Source organism: Salvia hispanica, chromosome 5 (genome assembly GCF_023119035.1).
Source record: "Salvia hispanica cultivar TCC Black 2014 chromosome 5, UniMelb_Shisp_WGS_1.0, whole genome shotgun sequence".
NCBI lineage: Eukaryota > Viridiplantae > Streptophyta > Magnoliopsida > Lamiales > Lamiaceae > Salvia > Salvia hispanica.
The window spans coordinates 29,051,307-29,066,227 of record NC_062969.1 but is presented as its reverse complement, the minus strand read 5'-3'; the positions used below and the strand labels follow the sequence as shown (position 1 = coordinate 29,066,227).

General features: G+C 35.3%; 4 protein-coding genes across 4 annotated transcripts; 2 read left to right on the top strand and 2 right to left on the bottom strand.

Annotated features, from left to right (window-relative positions):
- The first annotated feature begins 987 nt into the window (after positions 1-987).
- On the top strand, positions 988-1,597 carry LOC125188792. The gene has a single exon (XM_048085847.1). The coding sequence runs from the start codon at positions 1,094-1,096 to the stop codon at positions 1,439-1,441; it is 348 nt and encodes a 115-aa protein (XP_047941804.1). The 5' UTR covers positions 988-1,093; the 3' UTR covers positions 1,442-1,597.
- A 117-nt stretch (positions 1,598-1,714) lies between these two features.
- On the top strand, positions 1,715-2,840 carry LOC125188790. Its single transcript, XM_048085845.1, has 2 exons — positions 1,715-2,263; positions 2,434-2,840. The coding sequence occupies exons 1-2, from the start codon at positions 1,941-1,943 to the stop codon at positions 2,765-2,767; spliced, it is 657 nt and encodes a 218-aa protein (XP_047941802.1). The 5' UTR covers positions 1,715-1,940; the 3' UTR covers positions 2,768-2,840.
- Positions 2,841-2,917: 77 nt separating this feature from the next.
- LOC125188791 (thioredoxin-like fold domain-containing protein MRL7L, chloroplastic) lies at positions 2,918-5,664 on the bottom strand. The gene is made up of 7 exons (XM_048085846.1): positions 5,539-5,664; positions 5,166-5,202; positions 4,815-5,017; positions 4,193-4,719; positions 3,812-3,893; positions 3,609-3,720; positions 2,918-3,531 (listed from the first exon to the last, which is right to left on the bottom strand). Exons 3-7 carry the CDS (start codon positions 5,007-5,009, stop codon positions 3,395-3,397), a joined length of 1,053 nt encoding a protein of 350 aa, XP_047941803.1. The 5' UTR covers positions 5,010-5,017; positions 5,166-5,202; positions 5,539-5,664; the 3' UTR covers positions 2,918-3,394.
- Positions 5,665-7,471: 1,807 nt separating this feature from the next.
- LOC125186684 (poly(ADP-ribose) glycohydrolase 1-like) lies at positions 7,472-11,214 on the bottom strand. Its single transcript, XM_048083098.1, has 5 exons — positions 10,864-11,214; positions 10,187-10,369; positions 9,563-9,666; positions 8,792-8,996; positions 7,472-8,537 (listed from the first exon to the last, which is right to left on the bottom strand). The coding sequence occupies exons 1-5, from the start codon at positions 11,176-11,178 to the stop codon at positions 7,638-7,640; spliced, it is 1,707 nt and encodes a 568-aa protein (XP_047939055.1). The 5' UTR covers positions 11,179-11,214; the 3' UTR covers positions 7,472-7,637.
- Positions 11,215-14,921: the final 3,707 nt, after the last annotated feature.

Below are 14,921 nucleotides of genomic sequence, written 5' to 3'. Positions count from 1 at the left end.
TGTGAGTGAGATAGGTTAGTGGATTGTGAGGTTTACTGCCAAAAAATGGCAAAAAGTTAAATGTGACAAATTTTGTGGGACAGATAGAAATAGAAAAATGTGACAAAATTTCAAGGACGGGGGAGTATATTTTAAATACCATACATACACTCCACATTATTATACATAGAAAGTATATATGACTAATTTATATTAGCAATGCATCGATAGAGTTAAGCATATAGCTAAGATTATACTATGTCATTGCATAAACTAATCAAAAGGTGAGAAAGAAGAAACTTACTTATTGACAAAGACGGGGAAGACTTATGTACAACAGGAATATAAATAAATAAATTGGGCAAACTAATCCTTTTTGGCATGATAAACACTAGAAACTAGTTTGACTAAATCCGGGGGGTTAATATAATTATAGTTATTTTAATGCAAATAGAAGAATAATGAGGAAGTTATTATTTTTTATAAATAAGTTTCATATGAGGAGTTAATAATAACAATATGCAGTGGTGTAGAACAAGAGGGTACAGACAAAGGAGAGCCCAACTAATCAAAAGTTTTTGCTTCCTATATGTTCCTCCGTTATCTAAAAATTAAGATTTTAAAAATTATATAAATTTTAATATAAAAATCATAAAATATAAAAAGAGAAAGAGAAAAAGTAGTAAAAATAATATTAATAGATAATAGATAATAAACTCGCATAGTATAATGTGGTGAAAATGTTTCCAAAGATAGAAGAAACGGATTTTAATTGACATATCAAAATAACAAAAGTAAAGAACGAAAGTGTTGAATAAGAAAATGCTAAGTAATAGTAGTATGTTTCTTCAAATTATCAAATTGTATTAAAAAACTAATCTTAAAGTTTTTTCTACATATGTTGTGTTTTTATTCAAGTCAAGCAAACGATTACGTGTGGTGTGCTTCCAACTCTTATAATATATAAAGTTTGGAGAAAATTGAAAAAAAGACAATCATAATCAAACTCCCACCAAACACATAATTTAAACCAACAAAATTCTTCAAGTAATCTAACTAGCTACCAAACAGGAAGCATTGAAAACCTGCCAAAAAAAAAAGTCAGCAGCAGAAAATGGAAGGATTGATTCCATTTGTATACAAGTCACTGAAAAAGAGCCAGACTCGCCGGAAATACGAATGCCTCTCTTCCGGTGCTGCAGAGCAGCCATACAACATCGCTGACTTCTACATGACAGACAACCTCCTTGATCGAGAATACATCGGCAGAAGAGGGTCTGCCACGCCCGGTCCCCAAGATACACAGTCGGGCCACCGTGGGGCCCACCACCGGCGTTGCAGCTCTGTGGTGATCGAAGGTGGCCGTGGTTTTGCATCAGATGGCAGTGCTCATCCTCCCCCTAAGAAGCAAATTGTGAGGTTTAGAAGCCACAGGATGCTGTCATGCATAACTGGTGCATGAATTTTATTTTTAAAGTTATTCTTGTTTTTTCATCTTTCTTTTTGATTTTTTTGTTTTTTTTGGTGTCTTTGGTGTGCTGTTGTGTGCATGTAAATATTAGGAAGCTTTTACTTGGAAATGAGTGAAAAGGGTTCTTGCAAAAGCAAGTTTCAAGAATTTATGTTGTTTACTTATTGCTTGATCTCAATACAAGAAGGCTGGAGAATTTAAGAAGAAAAGGTCAAAGCATAAAACAAATATTTGAATGCAACAAAACAATGTTTGATTATTCTTAAATGTAGTTACCTCCAATGTAATGAATAAAAACAGGCTGCCAACTACAAATCTGAGCAGTTGATCTCGACACGGGATGCTTATCATGCCGATTTACAAACAGCAATGTTTGTCTCATTTGACAAAGGCAGGCCATAGGTTGATGCAAACAAGAATCAGATATGAAGTATATATATAACCTCAGAACACGAAACAAAATGGAAATCTGGTTCAGAGAAACGAGGTTATGGGAAACTACTGTGTTTCTCTAGCTATAGTCCTAGCTGTCATTCAAGCAGCCATTGTTGCTGATGCTGTGCGTATGAAGAGTGATCTTCTTTGCAGCCAATGTAAAGCATGTGACACGGATAAGTGTCCTCCTAGTGATGCATATCCTCACATGACTGCTTTTGATGACTCCTTAATCGCTGGCGCATTGCAGTCTGACTATGTCAAGTACGAAGATAGAGGTGTTTACTCGGTGCCTAATGTTATAGGTGGGGTGTCGACTAACAACAACTCCTATTTTGGCTGGGAATCTACCTCTGGTTCAGCTTCTGGCTATCATAGGTAATGCCTAGTTTCATAACCATGGGGTTTGCATATGCACTACATAAACGAATGCTAAGTTTGTTCGAATTTTCATATAAAAGGTTCATAAACAGCATTCATGTACACAGCATAGCATTCTATTGATTATACAGCCTAAGCTAATTTACTTTAAATTTATGGAAGATCAGATTCAGGAACTACATGGATAAATGCTCTGATGAGAGCTATCTTTCAGTAGACAGGCACGGTAGAGTGAAACTACGAGCATTAAAGAAGCTGAGTAATATATCAGAGGCAGACTGGAAATCAATCAATCCACCCAAGAAACTGAACCACCGTGCATTCAGATTCTGGGTTTCTCATAGTACAGGAAAATGCCTTACGGTTTTTGAGGAGAAGTCAAAGAAACGTACCTTAGGAGTTGCTGATTGTGAATTTGATGGCTCTAACCCGTTTCAGCTGTTTGCCTTCCGCTTCCATTATCATAAGGCTTTCTGCTGCTGCGGAAAGTACAATGAATGATAGATTCATGCAATGGCAATCGCCATTCAAGCACAGAATTAGAGCAGTCAGTGGATATCTGTAATGATCTGGTTGCTAAATATGTCATGATGAAATTTTACTACTTTGTTGTTTGTTCAATACTTCAACAAAATAAATTTGAGAGAGGAATGAAGATCAACTCTAACAGCATCACCTTTTCATGTTTCGTAAAACATTAGCACATTTCAATTCGCTAATTCTAGGTGGGAAACAAAGATTGTGAATACTAACAAAGAAATAACTAAGCAATATGTTCAAGTAAGCTACCCCTATAGACCTAGTTACAATGGGGTGATGCACCCTTAGTAGTACCAAGCCTGTATTTACAATTTAGGCATATGCTGCATTAAACTCATGCCCGAGATAATCTATGAGCTATGACATATGCAGGTGTTAAAGTGTTCTACTAATGATATTTTACATACAGGAACTAGCAGACATAAACAAATCTGCATCACAGCTCATTCGGGCTCCCAATTGTCATTACGATAATCTTCACAAACCCCAGTTTGCAGATTTCAAGGCAGTATGATTTCTATTGACTGGCCAGATGGAGCCGGCTACACCCAAAAGTGCAAGAATATTCTATATGACACATTCTAGGTTCTACAGATGTTGACTTCTGATTTCAACGGTGGGAATCGCTTCTTCCATGCTCTTAATCCCGCTTAAACATGGGGGCTTGGCTGCTCCGAAGTAAAAGAAAGCCATTATCTTAGACAGCTCATCAGCTGTTCGGATTGCTGGAAATGAATAATGAAAAAAGTTTAGCTTTTAGCAAGGTAGAGTATCTCAAGTACAGTATAGTATGTAACTGCACCTTTCTCACGGTATAAAATTTTCCCAGCTTTAGTGAAAATGATCTCTGGGAATACAGATACTTTCAGCGCAGAGACCAAATCAAACTCTGTGTTAGCATCTATTGCAACACACTGTCAACCACAGATGAGCACGGCATCAACTTCAATATGAAAATATACATGCACAAACACACACGCGCCCAAAATAATTAAGCCTGCTTACTCTTGGTGATGGCAGCCTGCAGTTCCATATGATCTGCACAGCTTTATCTATTTCCTCCCGGATCTTTTCATTCTCCTTTGGTCTGAATATATATTTAAACACTTTCTATGAGGCTCACAAAAATATTTAAATGGAAAAATGTGCTTTAAAGATAAAGAGTAGACAATTACAATATTCAAATTTTAGTTAATTTAACCTCAAAATCCATAAGCACATGTAAGTCCAATCTATGAATGACTAATTTGAAGCACTTAAAAATGAAAAAAGTACAAGGGTTCTCAGGATTCTCATATCAAATGCACCACAAATGCTATTAGTTACCTATATATAACTGTTGGTGAAGAGTTTGGTTCATATAAACAATTGGAACTCAAAAAGTACCTTTTGTAACGGTTGTGAACAAGAACGACTAAAGGGCTGATGTCCTTATAGATAGCCTCTTCCCACTCTGCAGTTGTTATATCTTTGATCGGACGAATATAATCATCATCCTTCCACACTATTTCATTTTCACTGTCATAATTCTCATCGTCTTCCTTTTTGACATTTTTTATGCTGATCTTGTTGAAGAATTGACCCAAGCTGAAACCCCAGCCATCAGCATCCTCGGGCCAATCTGGATCCTCCTCCTCAACGACAAGAGGGTATTCTGCTAGAAGCTTCTGCATCCTTTTCCTTTTCTCTAGCATATCAGTCTCCTCATCGGCATCATCAGGAATCCTACTCATGACTTCTCTTATCTTCTGCCGCCACTCCTTTCTCTCATCTTCATCCATTACAAATGAATCCTTATCTTCATCCTTCCCCCCTGATCCTTCTTCGTCGTCGTCTCCATCCCCCTCACCCATCCGTAGCAGTTCCTCCACTTTGGAAACATTTACTCGACTGCCTCGGTTGCTAATATCCTGCTTCGCATTTCAGAACTATATAAGCCACATAAATGCACAGACAGGATTAAGAAAATAATTGAACTTTATATATTATCATCTTAGAAAAAAAGTACCATCCGCAGTGGCCCATTGAATTTCTTTACATGCCTTGTATTGGAGGATCCCATGCAGCAACGAATGCTTTTCCGTGTCAGAGAAGTCACAGAATAAGAAGGAAACCTTATCAAACATCTCTCATGAGCAGGCAAACACAGAACTTGCAGCGGCCATGCGCAGTGGTGAATTGGCTCCATTGCATGTAGAGCCATTGAAGAATCTGACTAACACAACTAATCAGACCAGACAACAAATCTGCAACTGAATCGAGAAAGATGATAAAAAAAAATTTAATATATCATCAAACAAGTAATCTTTCAAACGTAAAATTGGTTCATTTCTAGCAATAATATAATTTCACCACTCACCAGACAATACAATACAGTAATTACACCAGACAACCCTCTGCAAAAGAATACATAAGCTAATAAGTGGTCCTTCAACATATATGTAGTCAAATACCTAGCTTCAATAGTCCTTTACGATGTGAAAAATTAATGTTTACCTAAAAAATGGGTAAAATGCAAGATATAAACAACAAAAGAAAACAAGACGGAGATAAATTGCAGAATTATCACAAAGGCGAGTAAAATAAGTGGCATCAAAGAATACTAAACTTAATCCCACTTGAAATTGAAATGGCAAATATTAGCAACAAAATACAGAAAACAATTGCGAGTACGTACAAGTTGAGAATAATTCAGTGAAGTATGAGATCTATGTTGGGCGTTGCTCAGATACCTTCTTCCCAGTTGAGCTTCTGAAATGTGGTGATGAATTCAGTAAAACCCCCAAAACCCCCTTACACAGGAAATGGATAATGTGAGGTTTCTTTTTACAGAATTTTTTCTTTATTTCAGCCTCAATTTATAACCGCTATTTGCTCTAAATTACAATTTCCGATACATCGTAACTCCTAAAATTGCAATTTCCAAATGTTTGGTTTCTTTGTTTTCTTTTCTGCAGGGCCCTAGTTTTGGGCTTGGCCCAAGTAGCTGAGCAAGTAATGCGCCGCATACCGATAATTTTTATGGCCTCTTAGGGTGTCCACCGTGGTGGCTCTCTTGGGCAATGCTTGGGCATGCCCATCAAACTTGGCTCTTGCCTTCAAAACTTGGCCACTACAATGGTGGCCCTCCGTGCCACCAATTACAATTATTTTCTTATATTTTTTGTTATATTTTAATTTAACTAGAATAAAAATTATTGGACTATAATAATTATAAAAAATCTAAATTAATTTTAAAAAATTTGACAATTACAAGTAAATATATTTATTGAAAATTTGAATTTTAATTGTTTTCATAATTAGGTGTGAATTGAAATCACAATCATTAATTAAAAAGTTGACCAATTTAATAGGGATTTAGTGATTGAGATTGATTTGTTTCCCAAATTAATGCAAAATTTTTTGAAACTTACCATCTAATTTTCGTCACATTCCTCTCTCTCTCTCTCCACTTCATCTTCTTCACTTCATCTTCTCCAAAACCCTAAAATTAACACAAAAACTGGAAAAAAAAAAAAAAAACACATTTAAACCATGGCCCCGGCCGCGGCTCTCGGCCCTTGCAGTGGCGGGCCGAGCCGCGTGCCCAAGAGCCTCGGCCTGGCCGAGAGCTCGCGGCCCTCCCACTGTGGACGCTCTTAGTTAGCCCAGTTTTAAAATGAAATAAGTAACAATTAACAATGGTAACCATCCTATTGAATCACCTCGTCTTTTTTATGTTTATTTATTTGAAAGATTTTACATCTTTCTTAAGAAAAAATACTACTCCGTAGCACTGCTACCTCCTTCTAAAAAAAATACTCTTATATAAAATCGTCCACCAAGACCAATTTTAAATTTTAAATTTTAAATTAATTAAATATGGACCTATAATCCACTAACACTACATTCAGTCGTTCACCATCTTTTATCGTTTTTCTCTTGATTTACCAATTATGCATTAAAAATGTGTCATTGACAACTTAGTCTATTTTTAGTGGATGGAGGTAGTAATATTTATATACTCCCTTCGTCCATCAAAAATAGTCTCATGTCACGAGATATAAAGAAAAGATGCGACTATTTTTCGTGGACGGAGAGAGTCTATCTTTGTAACGTACAAGTTATATCTTATTTCACGTTGGAACTAAGGATTTTTCAAAATCCAACATAATTCATAGAGGTTGACAAACTCACTACAGGAGTTCAGTTAGTAGAATCGTTTCTTCCCCAATTTTAACTACTGGAGATTCGAGATAACGAAGTGTAGTTCAATTACTACAACATTTCTTCCTCAACTCGGCGTGTTTGATAAGTTAGTAATACCAAGATAAAGAATTGTATATAGACATTTCTAATGGTTTGATATCATAGATAAGCTTAACTCAAAGCCCAATATAAGACAAGGGCCCTAACCAATCTTACCAAAATTATAACTTTACCCATGTTTATGTAACCTACCAATTTATCAAGTTAAGCCATGTTATATAATATACTTTACAAAAATAGATAATTTCTTTTCAATCAAACATCAACCAAAATAAATTATATCTTTGCATATCTTGACATAAAGCACGTATTTTTTATCTTATTTTACTTATCTTCTCATATCTCATCTTTTTTATCAAACGAGTCCTTAGATTGGAGATTTGAGTGAACAAAAAAAGTTAGCAATCCTTGTCCACGGGAAAAAATGTTAACCACATCACACATATCATTTGATATAGAATCAAATAGGAGTACCTACTATTGCATAGACTCTGAATTCATATGTTCAAAGATTATAAAATCTGCTAGACTACATTCTGCAGCTCTTTAAAAGTTTAATAGATACAAAGGTACATAATTATTTTCACATGGTACCAAGTTCATCCGGAACCATTGGATCGTCAGCGTGTAATGATGGAAGAAGCCATTTGAAAAAGCCAACTCTGGTTTTTCCACTCACTCTCTGAGCCGAGTACTCGACCAAAATGCTCCATAGCTCGCCGACACTCCATTCGTGGGCAAGAATCCATTGGACTACGTGCTCAAGCTTCTGCAACGGCTCTAAATTGAATGTGTAGTACCAGATGAACGGTCTAAGAGCTTGAGACACTGCCAGCCATTGGATGACAGCTTTTATTTCGGGGTCTCCTCCAAAAGCACCACAGCCCCAATTTCCTGTTGCGACGCCAATTCTTTCTTCGTGATTCGGGCACTGATCTGACTGGCTCTTGATGTTCTGTGTTTCCAGATGATGCTGCCTGCTTTCTTCGTCTTCTTGAGAAGAAGCTGATGGATCTTCTCTAGTGGAAATGCCATTTTTGGATTCATCAAATAGGTTTTGATGCAGCTGGTGTTTCCGTTGATCGAGAAAGCCACAAAATGCTTTATTTGTTTCACGTAGGAGACAGTCAAGTTTGTACTGCCTTTTTCCAGGACTGCAGAGAGCATCAATTGCAATTATCCTCGTCTTGCGCCTTCCCATGGTATCAACGCTGCTATTATCTTCGTGGTGACCACAAAAACGGAACGATTTAGCATAGCCGCTGTAATTTGAGAATCTTTGTGCACCAACGATCTCAATAGCTTCATTATCTGCCATTGAAGGTAAGAAAAGTATGCTGACGATCAATTCTGGATTGATCATGAAGCGGATCTCTTCTTGTACACAGCCACGACTTAGAGCACCACCTCCAATATATTTATTTGCAAAATCTACCTCAAGAGCTTCAACTGATTGATCTTCAATTAAACCAGAACTGAGTACCTACAGTTGATATGAATAAACAATATCACTGGAAATAGCAGAAATTGAGATATCAGCTATTCCAATAAAAAGAGCGTTGCAAGCAATAAAATTTGCTATTTATGTCATAAGAAAGAGAGACAACAGCATTTCTGTTTCATGATATACTCTACTGAGTGCGAATTATCTGATATCAATAAACTAGCATGACTGATAAGGATAAAAGTTTGTCTGTCTTAACCTTGGTTTTATACCAGGTAGTTGCAGATCATTACCTTGAATTGGCAGAGAGAAACAGTTGACTTGCTCCAGAAAACAGGCTCTGGGTAAGCAATGTGAGATTGGCTGTTCTTCAGAGGGAGAACTTTTCGCTCAAAAGATACATTACCAGAAGGCATATCCATGCATATCTTCTCAAAATAGTGAACAAGACACTTTATTTTATGCTCCTGGTTCAAATCGTAGAACTCATATAGACACCTAAAGATACGAAAAAAAATACTGATCAACATTCCAGCCTCAAGAAAAACCAACATTACTGAAAGGAAAATGATGGAAACTTCAGAATGGAGAAACACAAGATGCTGAGAGTTTGCCTCAAGAAAAACCAACATTACTAGCCTCATAACAGAAAACTCACTGATATAAAATAGGTAAGCCTATAAATATATTCAAACACTGGGGAAAACTAGGACAGGACCAAGCACAAGATCCATCAATGAGGAAAGGGCGTCTAGATAGATGGAGAAGTTCAAAGGCTTCAGCAATTAAGACCATATACAGTACATGTATATCCACCACTCAAAGTTATTTTTTATTTGCATATCTATAGATCCGTCGATATCCATGTTGTATAACTCAAGGTCTTTATGCTTACTGGTCTTCTTTTAGCTGTGCTTTTCCACTAAAGGCTCTATAGAGTTGAGGTGAGGCAGGCCATAGGTTTTCTTCTTTCTTTGCCACATGTGCAATCATGACATCATGTAAATACAAACCATAAAAATACCATACAAGACTATATATATAAAGGACAGGCGAAACCATACACAAATAAAGAATCAAAGTTGATGGGTGGAAGACGTTCGGCGCCTCTATTAGTGGTTGGAAACAAGCAAAAAAGAGCACAGACCAGAAGAGCAGCAATCAATTCCTGAAAGTAAACATAAACTCAGAAATCACAGATTAATACAGCCATACTGCTAAAGTAAAAAGAAGTTAAGCTCATTTCACTACTTTAGAAGATAGATTCCTAGTGCAACAAAGAAAACATGGTTATATATATTGCAACTAACACTCCTTTCCTTTCTGGGGGATATGTTGCATATCTGATTCAATAGATTATATTCAATTACTTGATTATAACAGTCATTCATATAACAACTACATCTATAATCGTAACAGCATGTATAAGTATGGGTCAGCAAAAATCATTAAGTTCAGTGCAGCCTCAGATAATTAGGTCTACAACAGGAACGGTTCAAGTTCAAACTAGTAGGAACAATTTTTGTGTCAACAGGTTAATAATATATACTTAGTCAGGAAATTGGCAAAATATTTGGATTACAAAAGAAATGAAAATTTCTTGTGTGAAACTGAAAAGGTAAGTAGATGTTTACTAGCATTTGTACACTCTCTCTCACTCTCTCTCTCTCACACACACAGCCAGTCACCTGACTAAGCAGTACAATGCCTGGTTGTTGTGATCCCAACAATCTAAGACCTGTTTCCATTCCACAGAAGCCAGCTGCATTGTCATAGTGGGTCTCCAACAACTCTGGCAACCTTAATAGCAAATCAGCAAGTCGCGGAAGCACTTCCTTAAACCACTTCCCAGCCTCATCCTTACTCATCAACTATAGAAGCAAAAAAGATTATTTTTAGAAAAAAAGTAACAATTCTGGAGATGTTTTTAAGCCAATATATAGTAACAGATGCATGAATGGACAAAAATGTTTTGCCACTAGTTCAGTTAAAGAGAGTATCAGCTTAATTACCCAATATCCACATCATATAGCAAGTATATACAAGTACAAATTTCTAGTGAATCCCGGATACCTAAAAATAAAGAAACCTGAATGAAGCTATACATCAAAAAAGATGTAGATGTATTATTACCTCTGAGTATGTCACATAAACATTCAATCATCATTTTCTCCAAATTAACAACTAATAACATAATCATAGTAGCATAAAATTTGCAAGGTCACAGAATGAAAACAAAATGCGCCTACAACACACATCCATCCTTCCAAACTCACATCAGTTAGTTCATCTGAACCAAAATACAATTAAAAACAATAAAATCTTAAAAGAAAAAAATATGAGGCAGTAAAATTCTCTGACTTACATCGTCGAAGAAGACAGAAAAGCCGAGAGAGGCGGACGGGGAGAGAGTATACTCCCCGAGTGAACTGCGGAGGTCAGAAACAGCAATGGAAAAGAGATGGCCGGAGTTGACATTACTATGACTCGGTCCCTTGGATAGGGATTTGAGAGCTTCCACCACCGTTGGCGGCCAGAAGACAGCGGTTGATCGACGGATTAAAGGCAAAAACGGCAAAATTGACAGGAAATCATCACGATTCTCCATGGATCGCACTGCAGGCAACTTAAGCCTAGTTAAGTTGTATAAAAATTCGACCCTGCTTAGCGATGAGTACATTGTAAAATATTGAGAATTGAATATGAATGGAGAAATTGAAAAAAAAAAATATAATGCTATCAATATTTTACATACATTTCTATCAATAGCATTTTCCTAGTCAATTTTGACATTTTAATTATGAGTGATGCTAAATGGCCATATTATGGCCAGTTATAAAATGGTTTTTTTTTTTTAAATAGTCCGGTTCAATTAGATTGGGTTCACCTTGCGATCAACAATTTTTCTAGGACGAATTTATCCTTATTTAATGTACTCCATTACTCCATACTCTCTCTCTTTTTACTGACATTTATTTACTGCTCACATATTTTGATATTACTAATAAATTGCTTAGCCTATAGACCTATATGCATTCTTCCAGATCTGGGTCGATCCCTTCACAAGAAGTTATCAAATTGTAGTAATTTATATAAAAAAATGTTACTATAAAAATGTTGTTTCAGTTAAACTTTAAGTATCGAATATATATTTAATGTGACCTAATATAAACATAACTTTTATAAATTTTACTACTATAAAATAAAAAATGTTAATAATATTTTTTAATGTATCAGAATCGTACTATATATATAAAATAAAATAAATAATGTTAAAAGTGCATCGAATGAAGGTAGTGTTCATGTCTGTAGCATATCATTTTCCATTTAATTATTATTATTTGTAAAATAAATACTCGCAAAAGAAATTATACATCTAATTACTACTCCTAGTTTCTAACCGGTTATAGACATTAACATTAAAATAGAGTTCCACTAATTCCTTTCATCGGGTTATTATTTTTTAATTTCTCTTATGACTGTATAGTGAATTAAATATTAACTTTATTTGATTGAGATAATTTAGAATTTGATGAACTAAAATTTAGCAGAAAGGAGAAAAGGAATAAAAGGTGGGAATTTAACAAATTTTTGGTACATGGAAGGATATGTGAGAATACATAGTGGAGAAACCGTTTTGTTTGATTCTCCGACAAGAATTAAGCTGGAATAAATGAATAAAGTCTTGTAGTAATTCAATAGAGATTGGTTAATAAATGCATAAAACTACCGAATACAAAATTTTTATGCATAAGGGCTATTTAGTAAAAACATTACAGCACTCACAATTAAACTTATTATATTTAATGTTTTAGAAGCTGAAATTATTATTATACCCTTGTGTAATGTAGCTGCATAGCATTTTTTTTAAGTAATTGCCTATTACGAATTAGTCAATAATACTACTCTACACGGCACGCCAAATCTCAAATTCAGGGAAGAAGCACTTCAAATTCGTGAAGGAAAACTATATCTCGTGCTTAGCTTCGAGAATCAAACTTTACTATAATTGTATGAGCGATACAAATTAACAAAACAAAAAACAGTAAATTGATCGACTTACATCGTTGAAGACGTTGTACGGTGGAGAATCCGAGACAGGCGAAGGAATGGAGAGAATTAAATACAATAGAATTGTGTGCCTTAGCAATGAAGACTGGGTCTCCAGTAAAGCGATTTGAGAGCTTCCGCCACCGCCAGCGGGCAAAGACTGCGAATTATTAGAGTTTAACGGCGAAAATGACGGGATTTGAACGGAAATCAGCACTACTATTTGACAAGGATCGCAATTATAAATTCAATTTGGAAAACTAACAATGATCTTCAATTAGTTACAAAAAATTAAATCGCGAAGCTAAATAATGGGAGACAACAATGTATAGATATTTCCTTTCAGTCCCTCAACTTTGACCATTTGTGCATTTCACTCTATGAAAATAATTACTGAGTTAGTATTTATTATCCCAACATTTGCTACCAAATGCAAAGTATCGAAACTTGGCATTTGTGTTCAACAAGGCAACAAAAATATTTGAACACCAAAATGACAATGTGGCACGTAAATCTCATATGCATAGTTTATTTCGTGTCGACAGTATACAACGTGATGTCATTTGAGTTTAATTATTGGTATAATTTGCTCATGTGCATTGCATATTTGTAGTTATGATATGCTTTTAATCTCATACATGTTGGATTATGCGGTTTTTTATCACACACTTTTGTGATTGTTGCTTGAATTGCATTTATCTCAAGTGTACTTTTTGATTTTTTGTTTGAACTTTTATTTGCCATCAAATATGATTTTTCCATCATTCTCAAATTGGGGTTTGCACACAACTTACATGAACAATCATTTTTGTGATGAATCTTTTAAACTTGCAAACCTTATATGGCTCTTGTCATCTGGCTACAGGTAATATCTTAATACTTTGTACATTTCACGTAGAATTTATTGTTCAATCGAAAAATAGAAAATCACAAATCCTAGAAAAAGAAAATTACAAATCCTAAAAATTTAAAAAAACTACTTCTTCTTCATTTGTGCGCGAAGGTATTCGATCATTGTCGAGGTATCTCTCGATGTCAACTCCGTCAGCTGATCCATCCGCAACGTAATACTCATATCCAACATAGAGTCGTATATCTTATCTAGGGAAGGATTGGGCGGCGGCGGCGGCATAGCGGAGTAGCTCGCAGTAAGTTATATGAAGGATTTGTGCTGCAAGTATTCTTATATCCCATGTATTTTTGTGCTCCAAGTATTCTTGGACTCCTAGATTTTCTTTCCTTTTCTAACTCTGTCTTTTTGCTTATATGCTTCAATCTTTACTTTCATCACTAGAGGTCCATCCCTCTACATTTTCTCTCTTGCTGTCTTCCACCATCTAGAAGTGGTCCCCCTATTGATGCTATAAGTCTATGCAACCTCCTTTTGAACTCTATATGGCAGCATGCACCCCATTGTCGTAGCTATGTTGAAGAAGAAATTGAACCACATTGTTTTTTCATATTACTTCTAATATTAAATGTTTCTCTATGACTCTAGTCACTCATTCTCCAAAAATGAAATTTTGCCTATGGCCTCTTTTGATTCCTCTTTAGTTTTTCAGAGTTGGTTGTCTTTTAATTATAAATAGTGTCATATGATTATTAATATCACATACACAAAATATAAAAAAATTATACTCCACTAGTACTCCATATTTAACTTTGCCAAAAAAAGAAAATAGAACAAGTAGTTTGGGACAACTCAAAATAGAATACATTGCAAGTGACTTAAGACAATTGTAATACTCCCTTCGTCCACGAAAAATAAGGCACACTTATCATTTTCAGTTGTCCACGAAAAATAGGACACATTTAAAAAAAGAAATATTTCAACTTCTCTTTTACTACTTTTTTTCCTATCTCTTATACTAATAATATGGACCCCACATTCCACTAATACTACTTCTCTCTTATTTTTTTTCTCTTCTCTCCTACTTTACCAATTCTACATTAAAACTCGTGTCATTCACAAAGTGTCCTATTTTTCGTGGACGGAGGGAGTAATAATTAAAATAATAATATTATTTTTAATAGGTTATCTGAACACAACCCGACCTAACCTAAACCTAACATGAAATTATTGAATTCCTAACAGATCATCCCGATAAGGACACATAGCCAAAAATGTTCAACTCAAACTTATTGACTTCGTACGTGTTTGTGCTAAATTCTTGTATCGTGTTAAAAATTATCAGCCAGACTTAGAAAGAGAATGTTAGTATGCTCAGACTATTGGGTGCGGAAGGCAAAATTAATTACTTCTCAAATATTTAAAATATTCACCTTTTGAGGGACTTAATTGTGAATAAAAAAGAATCTTTTTGACATTCCCTAATTTATGTGGAGTATTAAAATAATGAAGCCAAACGAAGC